This window comes from Lissotriton helveticus, chromosome 10, assembly GCF_964261635.1.
Source record: "Lissotriton helveticus chromosome 10, aLisHel1.1, whole genome shotgun sequence".
Lineage (NCBI taxonomy): Eukaryota > Metazoa > Chordata > Amphibia > Caudata > Salamandridae > Lissotriton > Lissotriton helveticus.
Genome location: NC_136071.1, coordinates 182997804 through 183016291, shown reverse-complemented (window position 1 = coordinate 183016291; position 18488 = coordinate 182997804). Strand labels below are relative to the sequence as shown.

The 18488-nt window shown below is 47.7% G+C and overlaps 1 protein-coding gene across 2 annotated transcripts in view; it reads right to left on the bottom strand.

Annotated features, from left to right (window-relative positions):
- Positions 1 to 18488, bottom strand: part of CPSF4 (cleavage and polyadenylation specific factor 4) — an 88916-nt gene that overhangs the window by 10797 nt on the left and 59631 nt on the right. For both annotated transcript variants that reach the window (XM_078665058.1, XM_078665059.1), the window contains exons 6-7: positions 17608 to 17677; positions 7381 to 7548 (exon numbers count right to left, since the gene is read on the bottom strand). In XM_078665058.1, coding sequence (XP_078521184.1) covers positions 7381 to 7548; positions 17608 to 17677 — 238 coding nt within the window. The remainder of the gene's footprint in view (positions 1 to 7380; positions 7549 to 17607; positions 17678 to 18488) is intronic.

Here is an 18488-nt window from a genome sequence, read left to right as displayed (position 1 = left end):
AGCTGGCTTTCTTCAGGACCTAAATAAAAAGGGTGTGTGTAAATAAACTAGTGGGAGTGTGGTTAGACTATGTGTCTACACGCCCTAAAGTGTATCTATGTGTGAGAGGGGGATTCCCTTCTCAAGACCACGCTAGTTTTTGCTCAGTCTGACCTCAAGGTTGGGAGGTGGCAGGGGCTTGACCAGCCTTTCTGGGCAGAGCCTGCTCTGGACCTGTAGTGACTCCTTCGCATACCGTTGTAATCTTAAATAAATATGAGCTAGTCTCCTTTTGATTAAATCACATATTACCCCGGGGATAAGGACTAGCTATCTGGTCCTCTCTCTCTCTCTTGATTCCGCATGCTATGTCAGCCACCCATCTAGCAGGCCTTACACCCCCAAGGCAGGGTGCACTATACCACAGGTGAAAGCATATCTGCAGGAGTAGATATTCCCCTACAACACTTGAGTCAATTCTTAAATATTGTAAGTGCTCGACAAGTCATAAGGAGTACATCAGCTGGAAACTCGACAACTTGAGTTCTCTAGCACCATGAGGTCTTCACTGAAACCAGGAGTGTTTGGTACCAGACAACACCTTGTAATAAATCCACACTGATGCCAGTGGGAGATTTATTAAACCATGTACTCGGAGTGTGCCTCAGATGTCACCTGAAAACCTACCGACCCTGGTGTGGTCACTGACTGGCTTTAGGCAGCCTGCCGCACACAGATGTTTTTTGACCCCTCTGTGGACAGCCTCTGCCCCCTGGACCAGAAACAATGCACAACCTGGGCAGAGGCGTCATATCTTCTCCCCCAGGATGGGCACAGTGCTCGCAGGGGAAGCATCAAAGGCCTGCAGCCTTTGTACATCGATCCCCAGTCTCTACTGCAGATAGCAGCCCCCCCGGTTTACACCCCCACTTTGAGTGGGAAACCCAGAGGGAAATTTAGAAAGACTAGGAGGTGTGCTCACCTTTGCCAACTCCACCCCTCAGGTGGAGGAGAAGTTAAGCATACTTTTCAGTCCCCTCCATCTTGAAGATGAGGGGGCACGTCCAATCAGGGCTAGGACTATGCCCCCTCCCACAGGAGGGTGGCATAATAGGGCATAAAAGGGCACCTCACATCAGGTGAGGTGCCCTTTGGCCCTACCTGTTACTCCCTTAAAACGCCCCCTAAATCTAGTATTTAGGAGGCTCCCTCAGACCTTTAAACTAGTTACCTCTGACCTAAGAAGGACGAAGAAGACTCCATGCAGCGAAGGCTTAAAACTACGGACTTGGCCCCGCCCTACAGGCCTGTCTCCAGCTTCAAAGAACCTGCGAGAAGACATCACTTGTCCTGTAGCCAGCAACTTCCAGAAACCTGAAGAAGCCTGCCTGAACCTTGACAAAGACCAGAACTCACAAATATCCAATACAAAGTACTCTGGTGCCCTGCTGATCCACAAGTCCTGATCACTCTGCACGAGACACCTACGGCCCATGTCCAGGTGGCCCACTGACCCAGAATAGGTTCCCCAGCAATGCAGACCTCGAGTCCAGCATTTGCTGACTCCTCGACGCCGCCTTCAGCTTGAATCCGAAAGCTCCCCCCAACAGCGAGTGGCTCCGGTAAAAAGAATCAGACGTCTAAAGGAACCCCTGCACCCGAAGAACCTGGGCCTTGGTGAGCTGAATCGTCAGTGCCCGTATGACCCCCTACATCTCTACTTACTAACTATAACTGCTGAACTTCTCTGGTTTTGTATGAGTGAAATGTCAGCCTAACTACAACAGCCATGTAATCCTTGGCTCTTGAAGGTCCCAGGAGGGCCTACTAGCCCTCCTGTTACCTCGAGTAAGAACCACACAGCTAGATTGCTGAGAGGTCGTCAGAGGCCATGCCCCCTTTCTCCACCACTCTGCAAATGCACCACTTGGTGCACTGCAGATTGGGGGAAGAAGTCCACTTCAGTCCAGAGGCCCTCAAGAGGCAAGGGGACCTCATCCCCCCACCAGCAGTGCGCCGAGATGCATGTTTGCAGAGTGGTTGAGAAAGGGGGCAAGTTTTTAGCAATAAAAAAACAAGTAAAGGATACAGTGGAAAACTATTTACTTTTCACTTTCGGAGACCGCTATTTGAGCCTCAATAGTTTTCACAGAGCATGCCGGTAGGAAGAGTACAGGTCATTCATCTAAGGAGGTAAGTGCTCCGATTGCTGTGTCACTTTCAGATTCTAGGTTCCCCCTTTCATAAGAGTCTTTGTTGTGACGCTGATTCCCGAACTAGCTTTGGAAAGAGGAGTCAGTTTTCACATTGTTGCAAATCCAGTCATACTGTTCATTGCGAGGCGTCAGAGTTGGATCATTCCCTTCGCTTATGCCAACCTACTTAATGCTGCTTCTTTCATGTTTGGCGTATGGGTTGTATTATTCAATTGGTTGGTAATGGGATTTTTTGGGTGCAGAGATGTGACATTATTTGTTTCATGTTCTTTTGCCCCAACATCCTGGAAAAGCAAGACACACTTGCTCTGCATCTCCAAATCTGCAAACACCCTTGAGTTTTTATGACGCCTTCTTCAGCCTTTAAAGTAATGCACTCCTCTTGGAACTGGATGAGCCCTATCTAGTCAGGTGTCAGGCTTGCCAGGATGCCTGTGAACAGCTCTTGCACATAAGGTCCAACCTCTTCATTGGCTATATACCTTGCATATGAAGGATAGGTCTTCTTGAATGGTTCTCACCGACGGCCTATCAAATAGATTCTAACTAACTGCTGATCACAAAGCTGTGTTTCATTGCCATCTCTTGGATGGCGTCCTATTTATGGGCTTAGTTTGATGAGGTTGCATGCAGATCACAGACTCTTCTTCCCCACCTATGTAATACTATTAGTGATTTCAGATAGTGATTTAGAAAAACCATACAGAAGATTTAATAGATCAGCGTTTGGTGCTGGACTAAAGCAGCCTGTGTCTAAAAGGCATGCTGTATGCTCTCTGCATGTGAAAGGAAGACAATGGTTTATATACAAGGTATTTAATGTTGAATGAGTATTGCTCCTGCTGCCTTGGAGGTTTCATGACTGGTCTGTGGAAGTAGATGGCTCAGAAAAGTTGTTCTACATGTTGAGGACACACAAATCAAATGGGGCCTCTGCAATGCCAAAACAGTATTGATAGTGCCCCCTTCTCTGCCAACAGCTGTGTTTCAATATTGTCATGGGAGTGGCACTGCTTCACTTGGTCATACGGCATATGGGTCAGACTGCTCCCTCCATCACACAATATACACCACAGGCAACCATCACCACGGTGACTCCCACAGAGTTGTGGTGGCAAATAAAGAATTTGCCTCTGTCTGCCGAGAGCTCTGCTGATTCTGCTACTCTGCCAGTCAAACCAGCTGGGTGGGGAGGGGGGGGGGCAATGGTGGGCGAGGGCAACTTGTCCATGCAAGTAAGGACCCGCTGAAAGTTCAAGAGCTTGCAGGTGTAATGGCTTACTGGTTCAATGCATAACTGTAGGAAGCTGGCTCTGTATATACTATAACAAAGTACGGTATAGTGTGCACACAGTCTAGTGGGTCCCTAAAGGCTTACAGAGGTAAAAGTAGATAACACCTTACTCACTATTTGTGGTAGTGTGAGCGAGCAGTAAGGCTTTATCAGAGGGTAGTTGTAAGCATTTATTGTACACACTCAGGCAAGAAATGATGTCACACACTCAAAGACTGAACTCAGACCAACTGTTTGCTTAAAAACTATTTCTTTAGTTGCATTTTATTTTTAAAGCCAAGCAGGACTTGGTACAGGTAAGTAAGATTTAACTTTTCAAGACAGGTTGATAAGAAAATGCATGCTGAATTAAATTAAATGTTTTACAAACCTGTAACAAAAGTCAAAGACAGTTGATATTTGTAATTACTTTGTGGTTACATTTTAGATTACTCGAGATTACTTTTTAGATTACTTTTTCTACTCAGTGAGGTATGCCTAGATAGCAAAATGGGATATTTCCTAGACAAAGGTGAGTAAAGCACTTTGACATTAAAACGCAGTTGCTTGGGTTTCCATATAAACTCCACTCAACACAGAACTTTTTCAGAGGAAAAACAGTTAATGCAATCTTATGGAGGAAAATGTGGTTCGCAGTTTGCATATAAGCAATCGGTCTTGAGGGTTGAGTTCTGGGGTTAGAACAAGGGTTCCCCCAGGGTCAAGGATGCACTCAAAGAGCACCCTTAGCGGCACATGGGCGACAGGGTGCAGAGTGCTGAGGCCCAATGTTAGCCTATGGGGCTAGGGGCCCGTCGGTTGGTGCCTGCTCTCGGGCTAGCCGGTGGGTTGAGCGTGCAAAGCTCCTAGGGTTAAGCTCAGGGCAAAGGGGGATCCGAGTTAGCACACAAGGTGCACCCACAGTGGCACAGGGGCGGCCGGGTGTTGGAATGGCGTCAGGTGCCCTGTTTTCACTAGGAGATCTCCGATCGAAACAAAGGCTGCAGGCTCGGGCAGAAAGGCTTTCTAGAGGCAATCACCAGGTGGAGAGGAAAGTTAGGATGCAGGGAAATGCCTGGGCACAGTTGGTTGAGCCACCCAAGGCCATGGGGTCTTGGGTACAGGGATATCTTTAGGTGTCGGGTTTCCTTACCAGTTCCGGTCACGGTCAGGGGACCCTCCAGATAGAGGCTGCAGGCGTCGTCAGGAGGCTTGAGGTAGGTCAGGGATCACTGGATTCCGGGTCAGGTTCGCTGGAGGGACCTCCCCCTGGTGTCGGGCCACTTGAACTCAGGCAGAGGGTGTCGGGTGCAGAGTGGTGCAGACTGTGGGTGTCTAGTGTAGAGTGGTACAGACTGGGGGATTTGGCCGGTGCCAGAGTCTGGTTCTTGAGCAAGTCCGGTGCCCACAGGAGACCGTCTTTGCAGGGAAGGCAGGGTTCTGGGAGGCTGCTGGCTATGCCGGGATTCCGCTGGATCAGGTCGAGGTTGGGACAGGCCACTAGGGCTGGGGTCAAGGCAGTTTGTGTCCTCTTCTTCCTTCAGCATGGCTCTTCGGTCCTTCTTCTTGCTTGTCTGACATGTGGGTTCAGGGCTTCCCCCTAAATAGTGTATTTAGGGGGCCTTTTAGGAGTCTCGAGGTAGTAGCCAATCGGCTGCTGACCACACTTAGTGTGCTCACCTCACGTGGGGGAGTGGACACAATCCATAATCCTGATTGGAGAGCACTGAGGTGGGCTTCACCTCACCTCCCCCACCTAAGGGGTGGGGTTGGCAGAGGTAGGCACACATTCTGGGCTGGTCTATTTTTCCCGCCTGTCTTGCCACCGAAAAGGGGTGAGACAGGAAGGGGGCCTGCTCTTTATAGCAGGAGAGGTTGGGGGTCGCATTGAAAAGGCAGCAAGGCCTTTGAAGCTCCCCTACCACATATGGCTCTTCCTGACCTAGGGAAGGTGTGACAACATCCGTCTAGGAAAGGCTTTGTTTCTGGGCCCAGGGAGCAAAAGCTCCCACCCCAGGGGTCCAGAAACAGGTCTTGTGGTGGCAAGCTGGTGTTTATCAGTCAGGGAACCCACCAGAGGTTGGTCGTTTTTCAGGGGGCATCTCCAAGATGCCCCCTGAGAGCATTGTATAATAAATCCCACCCTGCCAGTGTGAGTTTATTATGCTGAGAGGTTTGCTTCTAAACTCGCCAGAATTCAGTAAAGCCACTACGGTGCTGTGGAATGCGTAATGACAAACTCACAGACCATATGCTCTTTATGGCTTCCCTGCACTTACAATGTCTAAGAATGAACTTGGAAATTGTAGGGGTACATTGCTCATGCAACTGTACCTTCACCAGTGGTATAGTGCACCCAAAATAGAGGGGTGACTTACCTATACCACAGGCAGTGGTTAGCAGGCATGGCACACTGGTATGTATGCCATTTTGACTCGTCACTTTTCTCTACTCTACACCAAAACACAAAGCCTGCAATGGCAGTGTGTTAAGGTACAGGACTTGTAAGGGTGACACAATATGTTCTGCAGCCCTTAGAGGCCTTCCCGGTCACAGGGCCCTTGGTAGCTATCTACCATTTACAAGGGTTTTACATGTGACCAGAGAGGTGCCAATTGAGAGTATAAATGTACAGTTTTGGGAAAGTACACAGGCCTTGGGATCCCGATTGGCAGAGACCCAGGGCACATCAAGTCAAAGTGCATCAGAATTCTGGCAAAGCGTTGGGGGTTACGGCAACAGAAACCCACTTTCCTACAAAAACCATGCCACTTTTGTATTAAGATTTCAAGCAGTAATACCATATAGAGACTGTGGACCACATTATGGCAAAGGTTCAACTCAAGGAGGAGTCGGAAAGACATCAGGTTTGCCTAGATATGCTGAATGCGATTTGCAAGACCGTGGATTAACTGGTCAGTTAAATGGACCATATGGTATCTAATGTGTACCTGTCGTAGCTATTCGTTTTAAGACTTTTAACTGTAAGCCCTCCCTTCATAGCTGGGCAGGATTTGTATCTTTGCACCAGATTTTGAAAACTACTGTATTTGTGGAAATCTTGCTTCTGTGTTGATACATTCAAACACCTCTTGCTTTAAGTTGGTTTCATTTGATATCACACTAGCTACTGCTTGCTTGAAAATCAACAAAGTCATGTAATCTTATTTGAGAAGTTGGGAATGAATAGATTGACTATTCTCCTCTAAGTGAGCTATTCTCCTTGGTAAAAGCCTGTGTGATTTCTGCCCGATTTTTCTTTGATCACTGCTGCTTTAAAATAAATACATTTTACAACTCCTCTCAAACACAGAGTACTGGGTTTTCCTGGACAAGACACAACTACAGAATCATCGTTCTATCAGTTTCCAAATTGACCATCAGGCAATTTTTTTTTAATCCACAGAAATCTTTAGAAACAAAAGAAAAGGAACAGCATGTATTGTGTTGTAATAAATTGAACAAAAATCCAGAAGTCTTTGAATCGGAATACTTCAGGAAGCGGGCATAAAAAGCCCCAGATCAGTTGAGAAGAGGGGGACTAGAACAACAAAGTATGTGGACCCTCAAATTGGAACTGCACTGTTAAGATCTTCCCTTGACGGGTAAAAAAGTAGTCGAAAAAGGAGCGAACAATGTAGGTAACAGTGGGACCTTTGACAACAAAAGGACAAAAGTCTTAAAATTACCGTTCCCAATAAAGATAATTTTTTTTAGATCTAAAACATATTCTGCGATTGTTCACCTGATATCTGAAGTTGCCCTAAACTCATAGCTATGAATTTACCATTGTTCTCATGGTTATCAGGAAATGGATGCTTGAGTTGGCTGACCAAAACGTGATTTTTTAAAGATACATGGCTTGAATTACTTTTGTTGTGTCAAGATAATAACAAACATCAGTGCACTTACCTTATAACAGATGACCTGTTCTAGAGGCCGTGGACCCTTGCTTCCCATGGGAGCTGATTGGTACTGCCCCACTCCACTGGACTGGGGTGGCCTTTGCACACTTACAGGAGACATCTGAGTTGTGAGTTGGATCAGAGAGGATGACCTCATTAACATTTGGCTGTTGTTCTAAAAGAGAAAGGAAAATGTACACTCTTATTTTATCTGGAACTAGGATAATAGTAAAAGATACAGGCATCCTAAATGATGCTAAGGCTCTTGGGCGGCAGGAGTAAGCATTAATCTGTTGATGGACCATTGGCCCTTTTGTTTACATAGGTTGTACATATTACAGCCAGTCAATTAATAAATGCAAATAACAGAGAAGCAGGTGTCCGAAACCTTAATTCGGCCTAAGTAAGCTAAAAAGTCATAGGAGTGATATGGTCAACTTCTCACGATGAATGTTGGCGAGATGGTACTCTATGGTACACAAACCTTTGAGTTAGGATTATCCAAGCAATCCTTGTAGTCAGGATTAATCTTAAAGGACTAATTTCACTTTATTCGGAGTGTCCTGACACTGCTTCCCACCTAGCTAAGGAAGGATCTAAGCCATACACAACTGATACCACAAAATGGATCCACGCTAAAAAAAGAAAAAAAAAAAGATTCACACATAACGCACAAGTAAGGCCCTGCCACTCTAAACCAGTTCCATCCCCAGAATATAAACAACAGAAATATAGTGCATTTAAAAAACCAGAAATAAGTATCAGTTTCGCCTTGCCCATACCCTTTATCAAAAACCTGGGCAATGGCAAAAACAGGTTGTCATGGGGGAGCTAGCTAAGCATCTACACTAGTGGGCACATTGAATGTGTTAAAATGTGGTGGTTCCCCCTTCTAACCCTGCATACACCTGAATATGGTGAAAGGTACTTTCATGCATTTCTTGGCACTGTTGTACCATGGCTGCCCACAATGCTCCAGAATTATCACCAATAAGCTAGAGTTAAGGTCAAGCATGCCCACAGGTCATACATTACCATTAAAGGGACTGCAATTACAGCAGGTGCCAATGCCAGGAATGCTTACAATATCAAACAAATTATTAGCTTTATCCAATGGATGCCAACAATATGGAAATTACCACCAATATTTTGAACAGACAGCCCTTATGATATGTGTGTCAACACTGTCCCGTTAATGTTCACAGCATGTCAAGACTGACTAACATTCTGCCAGGACTAGCATAATGGCAAAGATAGGCATCATCGTACCATTGATACCCACAACATGCCACATATTACCACCATTACGACAGATCAAAAATTACCAAACTTGGCCAACATCGTAGGGATGTCCAAAAGGTCCCATGAATTACCACCATTATGTAAGAGCCAGAATGTGAGGGCAATGGGTGTCATCTTATTTATGCCCACAAGATGCCAAGAATTCCACTACTGTGTAGTGCCTGCATGTTACCAAGGTGCTAAGACCAGCATATTACCAGTGGTGGGCAAGGGGCATCATTCTCACAGAAACTCAGAAGCTGCAAGTATTAAAATGATGTACAACCAGTGCTTTAAATGGGCCGGTACTCACCGGTACTGAGTACCAGCACTTCTTATTTTAATCCCTTCAAGTACCGGCACTTCTCCTCCCGCCAAGGAGAGTACCGGTACTATAGTCTGATGCATTGCTCCTTGCTAATTCTGCGGAGGCAGGGTGGCGCCTGCCTGTGATATTCTGACAGCCAAAGTTCCCCTGTAGCCCTGTGCTGAGCCGCTGCGGAATTGAAATCGTTCATCAGCAGCTGAGTTGTATCTTTGACTTGTAGGTGTCGATAATTTCACCTTCACGCTGAGCTTGACAGAGCAGTGTCCATACCATTCAGACACTGCTCTGTCAATTACGTTTACACTTCGATGTGCATTGTGCGCACCCTGGAATCCAGGTGACCCACTGAGAACGGCAATTAAGGATGCCACGGGAGGGGAGGAGGCAAAAGGGTCCTTTATCCTGTGAGCCTTTTGTGCGAGTGTGTGACGGATTGTTAGTGGTTAACGGCGTGTGTGTGCCTTCAGGTGTAAGGGAAAGAGGGAGATATAGAATCTGGGTAGTTCAAGGTGTTTTAAAGAATGTTTGCGGACTGCTTTGTACACGCATGTGTGCTCAAGCCTTTGTGAGTGTGTGCTCGGGCCTGTGTGAGTGTGTCTGCACATGAGAATGTGAGTACTGAGCACAACGCAGATAAATAATCAGAGCTACTGTAATTATGCATCAGGTTTGATTCATTTATGCAGCAAGAAAAGGCAATTTATGCTGCGTAATGCAGAATAGTTCCCGATTATATTACGTCCTTATTTTGTAATTTGTTTACTTGCTAACACTGTCTGGGCATAGGTTGCACTTCAGCCCCGCCCACTAGTCACACCCCCAACTCCAGTTTCAAATTGCTTTATTCGATTTTTGTTTAAAATCATAAAAGCGTACAGTTAAAAAAATACAATCATGATTAAAAAGAAACATACATATGAAGTCACAAATTATCTGCAAGTTAAAAAATTAAAAACATTTGCTCACCCTGTAGAAGTGACTATCTTGGTAATAACATACTTTACAGGAATCATGAAACCGTTCTTACAATACATCAGTACTTAAGATTGTTATATATTAAATCAATACTGTTAAGCGCGGGGATACTACGATACTGCGGTACGCAAACTCCTCTGCCCATCCTGGTATTATCCTCAGCCACGAGTCTAGGGGCTGGGATATATGAAGTGCTTGGGTAGAAATCGTGAAGGTCCCAGATAGATATGGGGTCATCACCTTCTCTGGGTGGCCAAGTTTTGAGGTATGGAACAATAGGTCTACTCCTAAATCTTATTAGTACCAGGTCACCAGTGATGTCTTTTGGGAGGGGACCTAACCAGCCCACTCTCCTCGCACTCATGATCCTTCCATCAAGATCATGGGGCAGGGGTCTATTTTTTGTTAGCCAAAACTTGACCTTATTTAACAGGTCATGTTGTCGCTCTGTTTTTCCCTGTTTGAGTAGCGGGACTCTCGAGAGGACGCACACGAATGGAGCGGCCTCTTGAGGTAGATGAATTCGAGAAACCCTATTGCGGTCTACTCTGGTATTGTGCACTATAGTGGTTTTAAGAGGGGCTTTAGGAACATTTGGGGGCGAAGAGGAGGAAACTATTACTTGGGTTTGGGCAGCTTTGTTTTCTATAGTTGGTTTAGGTACGTTCGGGGGGGCAATTGTCAAGGGTTGATTAGATGTCGCAACTGTGGTAGAAGGTAACAAATTAAGTTTGTTTCCTCAATCCCTGTCAGTCTATCCCCCAAGGTGTTAATTTTGTCAATCGGGGGTATATGATAGATTTGATCAATTGTTCGATCATAGACAATAAAGCCATCTGGGAAATGGGTGCTAGGTCGTCTGATTTATTAGCCACCTCTGGGGTTGGGGGGGAATTGGTAGGAGACAAAGTAGGACTAGAGGGCCCATTTTGTAATTTTAGAATTTTAGATTGACTCTCATTATATTTGTCCCCGTAATGTTTCCTTTTGGCAGATGTACCCCGAACGTGTACTGTACTTTGTATATTGGCTTTTGTGAAAATAGAGAAGGGTACCAGCACGCTCTCATTAGGGGTTGACGGGTTAATGTTGTTTGGCGGAGAGGGTAATCCTGCTGGGACATACCTAGTCTTACATAGACTGTTTAGTTCCTCCAACAGTGAGAGGCTACACCCTGTACTGGTTATCTCAGAAGAGGATTGAGTACTGGTTAGGCTGTCTATGGGCCAGTTGGACATTTTTTCAACATCTCTGCGCGTAGGTAACGGTGTACTAATTGTATTCATGTCTTTCGTCCTAGGGCAAGAATCCGACCAGAGAGCAGTTTTAGTGGTAACCCCCTTGCGGATCATGGTATGGAATGGAGGTAAACAGGTTAATAGAGTTTATAAGGCAGGTGCTAATGTCCAGTACGAAAAAGTCAATCGGTAGCTTTACCTTCTCATGACATGCCAAGGGGGGTGGCCCGTCCCGTCCTCCTCAGGCCTCTGAGGGCCACAGAGGGCCCGCCCTTTGCCCGGGCTTAGCCCGGCGCGTCCTCGCGGGACGAAGGAGCAGGCGAGTCTTTAAGCGCCTCCTGGCGCGTGGAAAATGCACGATGTGCCCCTGTGGCTCCTGGGGCTTGCAGTCTGGCAAAGTGGCGCTGGACCGGCGGAGCGAAGCCCGGACGGTCGTAGAGGGCGGGGGGCGGAGCTAAGCCCGGCCGCGAGGGAAGGAAACACCAACACGAACACCAAAGGACTCCGCAGCAGGCGAGTCTTTAAGCGCCTCCTGGCGCGTGGAAAATGCGCGATGTGCCCCTGTGGCTCCTGGGGCTTGCAGTTTGGCAAAGTGGCGCTGGACCGGCGGAGCAAAGCCCGGCCGGTCGTTGAGGGCGGGAGGCGGAGCTAAGCCCGGCCGCGAGAGAAGGAAACACCAACACGAACACCAAAGGACTCCGCACCAGGCGAGTCTTTAAGCGCCTCCTGGCGCGTGGAAAATGCGATGTGCCCCTGTGGCTCCTGGGGCTTGCAGTCTGGCAAAGTGGCGCTGGACCGGCGGAGCGAAGCCCGGCCGGTCGTTGAGGGCGGGGGGCGGAGCTAAGCCCGGCCGCCAGGGAAGGAAACACCAACACGAACACCAAAGGACTCCGCAGCAGGCGAGTCTTGAAGCGCCTCCTGGCGCGTGGAAAATGCGCGATGTGCCCCTGTGGCTCCTGGGGCTTGCAGTCTGGCAAAGTGGCGCTGGACCGGCGGAGCGAAGCCCGGCCGGTCGTTGAGGGTGGGGGGCGGAGCTAAGCCCGGCCGCGAGGGAAGGAAACACCAACACGAACACCAAAGGACTCCGCAGCAGACGAGTCTAAGCGCCTCCTGGCGCGTGGAAAATGCGCGATGTGCCCCTGTGGCTCCTGGGGCTTGCAGTCTGGAAAAGTGGCGCTGGACCGGCGGAGCGAAGCCCGGCCGGTCGTTGAGGGCGGGGGGCGGAGCTAAGCCCGGCCGCGAGGGAAGGAAACACCAACACGAACACCAAAGGACTCCGCAGCAGGCGAGTCTTGAAGCGCCTCCTGGCGCGTGGAAAATGCGCGATGTGCCCCTGTGGCTCCTGGGGCTTGCAGTCTGGCAAAGTGGCGCTGGACCGGCGGAGCAAAGCCCGGCCGGTCGTTGAGGGTGGGGGGCGGAGCTAAGCCCGGCCGCGAGGGAAGGAAACACCAACACGAACACCCCTAACTCAATTTGATGAGTACCTGCACTTATTTTTTTCTATTTAAAGCACTGTATACAACCAGCACATGTGGGAAAGAAGCATCATTCAACAGATGCCCACAAGCTCCCATGAACTACCACGATTATGCCTGAGCCCACATTTTACCACAGATGGGTAAGGGACATTTTTCTATGGAGCCCACAGGTGGCAACAAAATGCCTAGAATTACCACCAGTGTCCAAGGGCCAGCATGGTATCAGAGTGTCAGGGCCAGCAAAATACCAAGGGAGGGCAATTATCGTCCAATGGGTGCTCACAAGTTGAAAGAATTACTATTATGCGAGGGATGGCACATACTGGCAACAGTCATCCTCCAATGATTACTCACAAGTGGCCAAGAACTACCACAATATTGGAGGAATCAGCATTTTACCAAAGGTGGGCAATGGAATCATCCAATGGATTCCCACAAGTTCCCAAGAATTCCCATTATTATGCAAAGGCCTGCAGCATGCTCCCGGAAGTATGGAAATGTTGATGGGAGCACTGCAGGTGGCCTGCGGAGTGGTAGCAGGTGAATGGAGGTTGGGGATAAGGGGACCTGCTGGGGAAGGGGCAAGCAGATTTCCTTTGGGTGGCCGGTGGAGGATTTGTTGGGAAAAGCTTGCCCTATCAGGAAGACGGAAGGGCTGAACTGAAGTGCCTTGAGAAGCCTGGGGAGAGGGCCAGTGGTAAATTCCAAGGGGACAGGAAAAGCGGCAACCAGGACTGAGGGAAATAGCACAGGCCAACGGTGAAGGATCTAGTGGCCTGGACCGATCTCCACTCTAGGGGATTGGGGCAATTAGGTTTCTGCACACTTGAGGTCTGTTAGGTGCTGAGTTAATTGAACTGAACGGTCTGTGAGGCACTGAGTTCCCATACTGCTTTGCTGGACTGTGACTGAGGGAGTTAGCATCTTTCACCTCTAAATCTGTAAGGCAGTCGGTTCCTGCACTCTTCTGTGATTCTTAGTACATTCATCCCCTGCAAATTGGCACACTCTTGAGCTGACTTGGCTTTTCATAAACTCTTGGCCATCACTTGCCACAATAGACCCAGAGCACGGGGTGGATCTGGTTTGGATGCTCTGGAAAGGAGGTCCTACCCCCATCTCCCACACCACTGAACTTGGCCCAGGCTGCCACCAACCTTGCGTTGTCCAAAGAACAGTTATACAGGAAAAAAGACAGCCAGCCTTCATGGCTTAAAGTGGCAACTGCCAGTACACCACAGCACGAGGCTCTAGTGCTCACCGAGACATTGTGCAACAGATGTCACCATGCTGTAGTACTAACAATTCCAACCAACAGGAGAAGCATTCCCACGCTTTGGATACTCAGCATATGTAGAGTCCTAAATGGATCAGGCTACTAGAGCAGGGTTTTTCCGGGCTTTCAAACTCAACAATGCTACTGGGGGAGGAGCCTAGCCTGAGAGCGTAATGGCCGCCTTTTAGCTCGGCTCCGTCGGACCTCCGGCCAATCTCGAATATCCTGCAATATATCCTGTACTGCGACGATACTTCACTACAGATTTTGGAATTTAACGATCCACTCTTACTCACCGTCTGGTCCGGAAGCTCCTGTGTGCTGTGGGTCCGCAGATGTGCCCTCCGAGAGATTGAGGCCTCCGGGCGCTCGAGACCGGGACCTCGCCTGTGGGACCCGACCGGCGGTGCTGAGATTGCCGGCCCCGGCCGCGAGAGTGAGCCACTGGTGGGAGCCGTTGTGTGTATGCCCCGGTGATCCTGAACCGGCCCCGATTTGCGGATCGTGCGGCTGGAGGGGGACGAGAGGTGTTGGGTGCTAACTGTGTGAAGGGGTCCCTTTGCCTTTGTTCAGTCCGGCAGCCCTGGACCCCGTGCCTGGCTCTGCTTTCGGGGCCCGCCGCTGTTCGGAGAGGGCACCCCCCCCCATCGAGCGCCTACCCGCTCCGTGCCGGTGAGGCCGTTGTTGGGGACCCCCGGTGATCTGTAAAGTCCTACATTCGGGGACTGTTTGGGGGCCCGCGGTGGAGTGCGGGACGGCGAAACTCACAAGATGGCTACCGACAACGTGGCGGGTGCTCCGCTCTGCACCGAAGAACCTTGCTGGCCGGATCGCGCGGGGGCCTGGGCGTGTGCTCGAGCGCCCACGCTCGGAGATGTCCTAGACGCCTTGATGTCCTTATACGCTGTCTTGGCCCCCTGTGCTTCCACCGACCCTATGCGGCCCACCGCCATTTTGGGTCGCCGCTCCTTCATGCACCCCTATCGTCCTGATGCCTCCATTGCGCTGCCCCCTTCGGCTGCGCCAGAAGTTGCTGCCGCTGTTCTTCAGCCGCTTGATGGGCCGGTGGCTTTTGAACTTCCGCTTTTTCACCGCCCGGACTTCGAGGATTTGCACACGACGCGGAGATCTGCTTCATCCCGGACAACTGGGAACTGTGATGGACCGCTGTTTGCCCCCGCTTCGGTGGAATCGAACTTTCGCCCTGGAGGGGTACCTTTGCATTGTCGAACTGCGAAACTGGGCTCCGGCTTGCCTTTGCTTGCCCTGTCGTTGCTGCTACAATTGACTGGCTTCATTGACTTTTTGTATTTCATTGGTATGGTAGCTCTCCCTAATCAACATCACTGCCGTAACCCTGGTCAACATTGCGATTATTCTGTGCTGGGTGGTCCGCTCCATGTTATCCTTTATTGGGTTGGTTTCGTGGTTAGGAAGGGCTGGGGGTAAGTTGCGCAACACTGATAGACTGCTGGTTTACTTGTTCTTATCACTGATGCTTGTACTTTCGACATTGTGAAACGTTCAAATTTCCCCCTCCCCCCCGCGGGTTCTTGCTGTATGTGAAGGTGTAGTGCTGATTCAATAGTTATTCAATTGATGGTCCGGGGAGGGTCGTGGCCGAGTGTGTCTGTTCGTACCCTTTGGCTCCTCCCTCACATCTTATTTTTGATTCATATTCCCTTTCCTCCTTTTTGTTTCCTTATTCTACTTCTTTCTTTACTATATTTCGGGTTTCGGATTAGGGCGACAGGCACGCTGTTTGGAGGGTAGGCCATAGCCTTCTGCAGGGGTGCGGGGTGGGACGGGTGGGCGGGGTCTTTCAGATGTTTCTTTTTTGGTTCTATGGCCCTCTTCTATCCCATTATAGCGGTGCCGCTGCTTTCCTCGCTTCTCTGGCATGAGTGGGTTGGGGTCTGTCGCTATGCCACTTTTATCTGTTTCGCTGCTCTGTCGTGACTGCCATACCCTTCTTCTCGCTAGCTCTCTACTTTCTTCTGTATTGTTAGCCGCGGGATGCCTGGCCCGGGGTGGCGCCCATCTTGCACGATTGTGTTTCTCCCTTTATATTTCTTTATTTCCTTTCTCTTCATTTTTCGTGTATTTTAGATCAGACCGGGGGTCGGGTGGTGTTCCTTTTAGGTAGGATTTAGTACTCTGTGCTTATGTTGTTCGCACTGTTTATTGGATTTTGTGTGTATGGCGTTGATATTAGCACGCAGCCATTGAATGCTCGCATATCACGTTTTCACTTCACGATTGTATTTCTTAGAGGGCCTGTATCCTCCTGCATGGCTTGTTCCACGTATAACTTGCCTTCTTGTATGACACTGGATCCTTTCTTCCTCCAGTAAGAATGTGCCCCCTCATGTCCTGCTATATAGTGGTTCAGTTTGCGAATAAAACTTGCAGAAATGTATTGACTGGGTGGGCACTGACTGGCGCGGGATGAAGTATAGTGTTTATGTATCCTGTCTACAATGTTCAACGCACAAATCCTAACTATTGCTGCTCCTTTAGTTGATAATATGTCGTATGGCTCGCCCTTTCGATTGTCTGGTCTGAATGTATGACACTTCTTAAAATTATAAAATGAAACCCACGTTATTCTTTTATGTCTGCTGCTCATACACCGCAACGTTCTTATTTTTTAGCTTTTCCGCATAGTACGACGACCTGGACTGTTGTTGATTGTCATAGCGGCCGGCCCGCAGTGGTTGCAGGCAGACGCTGTGTATTATGCTTAAGATAAATAAAGGTTTTAAAAAAAAAATAAAAAAAATAAAAATAAAAAAAAACAATGCTACTGGGCTTTGTACTCGTTGGGCCTGTATAGGAGGTGCCACTATGTAGAAGTAGATCGACACTGCCTTCCAGCATAAAAAGTTTAGGTTCATTTTGAACTTAATCACATCAGGCATTGTCCTCTGCCTCTGTTCCATGTAAACAAGCCAATCCAAGCTTACAAAAAACCACAGTACCAATAAGCAGTGGGGTTATTTCCCATGCTACAAGCCAGAGGAAGTGAGGGAAGACCGTAGAGCTGATGGTGGATGTATTTTCATCCCCTACACTAATGCACCCAATGAATTCTCAAATGCACGGTGCCAGAAGACAAGATTACTTGCAATGCATGTGTAAGGATACTTATGCCCAGCAACATACAATTAAGCTTGTTTCATGACATTCTACTTAAGGCGTCACCCTTAAACACCACCATGTGGTGCCATTGAGGCTCATTTTGATAATTAACTTTATTGAGTTTTGAATGTAACAAGAGAAACCGCACCATTCAGATTTACATCTTAAAAGTATAGACCAAGGCAAAAACACATCACATGGGCATAAAAGGATAGACACACTGAGGCTCATATTAAAAAAAGAGAAGTTTCCACAATGACAATTGCTTCTGTTCCAGGTGGCAATGCATCAGTAGTGAGACTGCCACTTGTCCCTCTAAAACATTTAACATACTGTATTTCTCAAATGCGTGATATAACAGTAGTCCGTTTAACTGCTGATTAGCTTTAGGGTTGCTACTGGTAAACTTTCATTCCCGAGCACATTCACTTGCATGTAAATGCACTTTAAGCTTCAGAAAGACATGTGCAAGACATTTCAATTTCAACAGCATTTGATTGGATGAGAGAAACAATACCTTTTGCATGGCTGGGGTCGGTGGAGGTAGCGGCGGCTGTTCAGTGCCCATAGGTAGGTCAAAACGAGGACTACAATTTGAAAAAGAAATTGCATTAAGAAAAGAACGTAAACATCATCCAGTTTAACTCTGATTAGTCAACGCTCATTTGTTAATCATGAACCAATTGAACGGAGTTAATCAGGGGTTTCAAAATTCTGATTTTTGTGTGTATGTAACTATTGATACTTTTAAGATGAATGTTCTTTTACCTCTTTATTGTTTTTTATAGTAAAAGTAGTTTTGTAATTGTATATTGTAAGATTGTAAATAATCAAACAATAAAATGATGATGATGATACTTTGTATATTTAACTGCCACACTTTATAAACCAAATACTAAGAATTAAAATAGGTTCTCCAATAAACAGAAAACAAATTGTCTGAGTTTGAAGTCTTTCCTTGCAATATTTCAGTCAGTGGAATGGAAAGGCATTTTCTTCCCAAATGGCATGCGTTGCTAAACAAAACATTTCAGAAGACACTGATAGAGTAACAAGCTGCCCCTTTTCCATTGAGATGATGATGCTCCAGTTTCAAACCAAATAAAAGAGTTCTCCAGGTATTGTGGGATTTATTATTACACTGCAACCTCTCAATAATTATAAACCATCTTTATATCCATGGTTTTGACCATCTCCCGCTTTCAGACTGCTACTGCTCCAACACTTTAATCTCTCAACCGAGCATTATCATGCACTCTCTCACAGTTACTCGCTCTGTCTATCTCAGTCATTCAGTCCCTCTCATTCAATCCATTTTCTCCCACAGTCCCTCACTCCTTCTCTGTGCTCTTCATTCCCCGAATTGCATTTTGTTTCCAACATTTGCAAACAACAGTT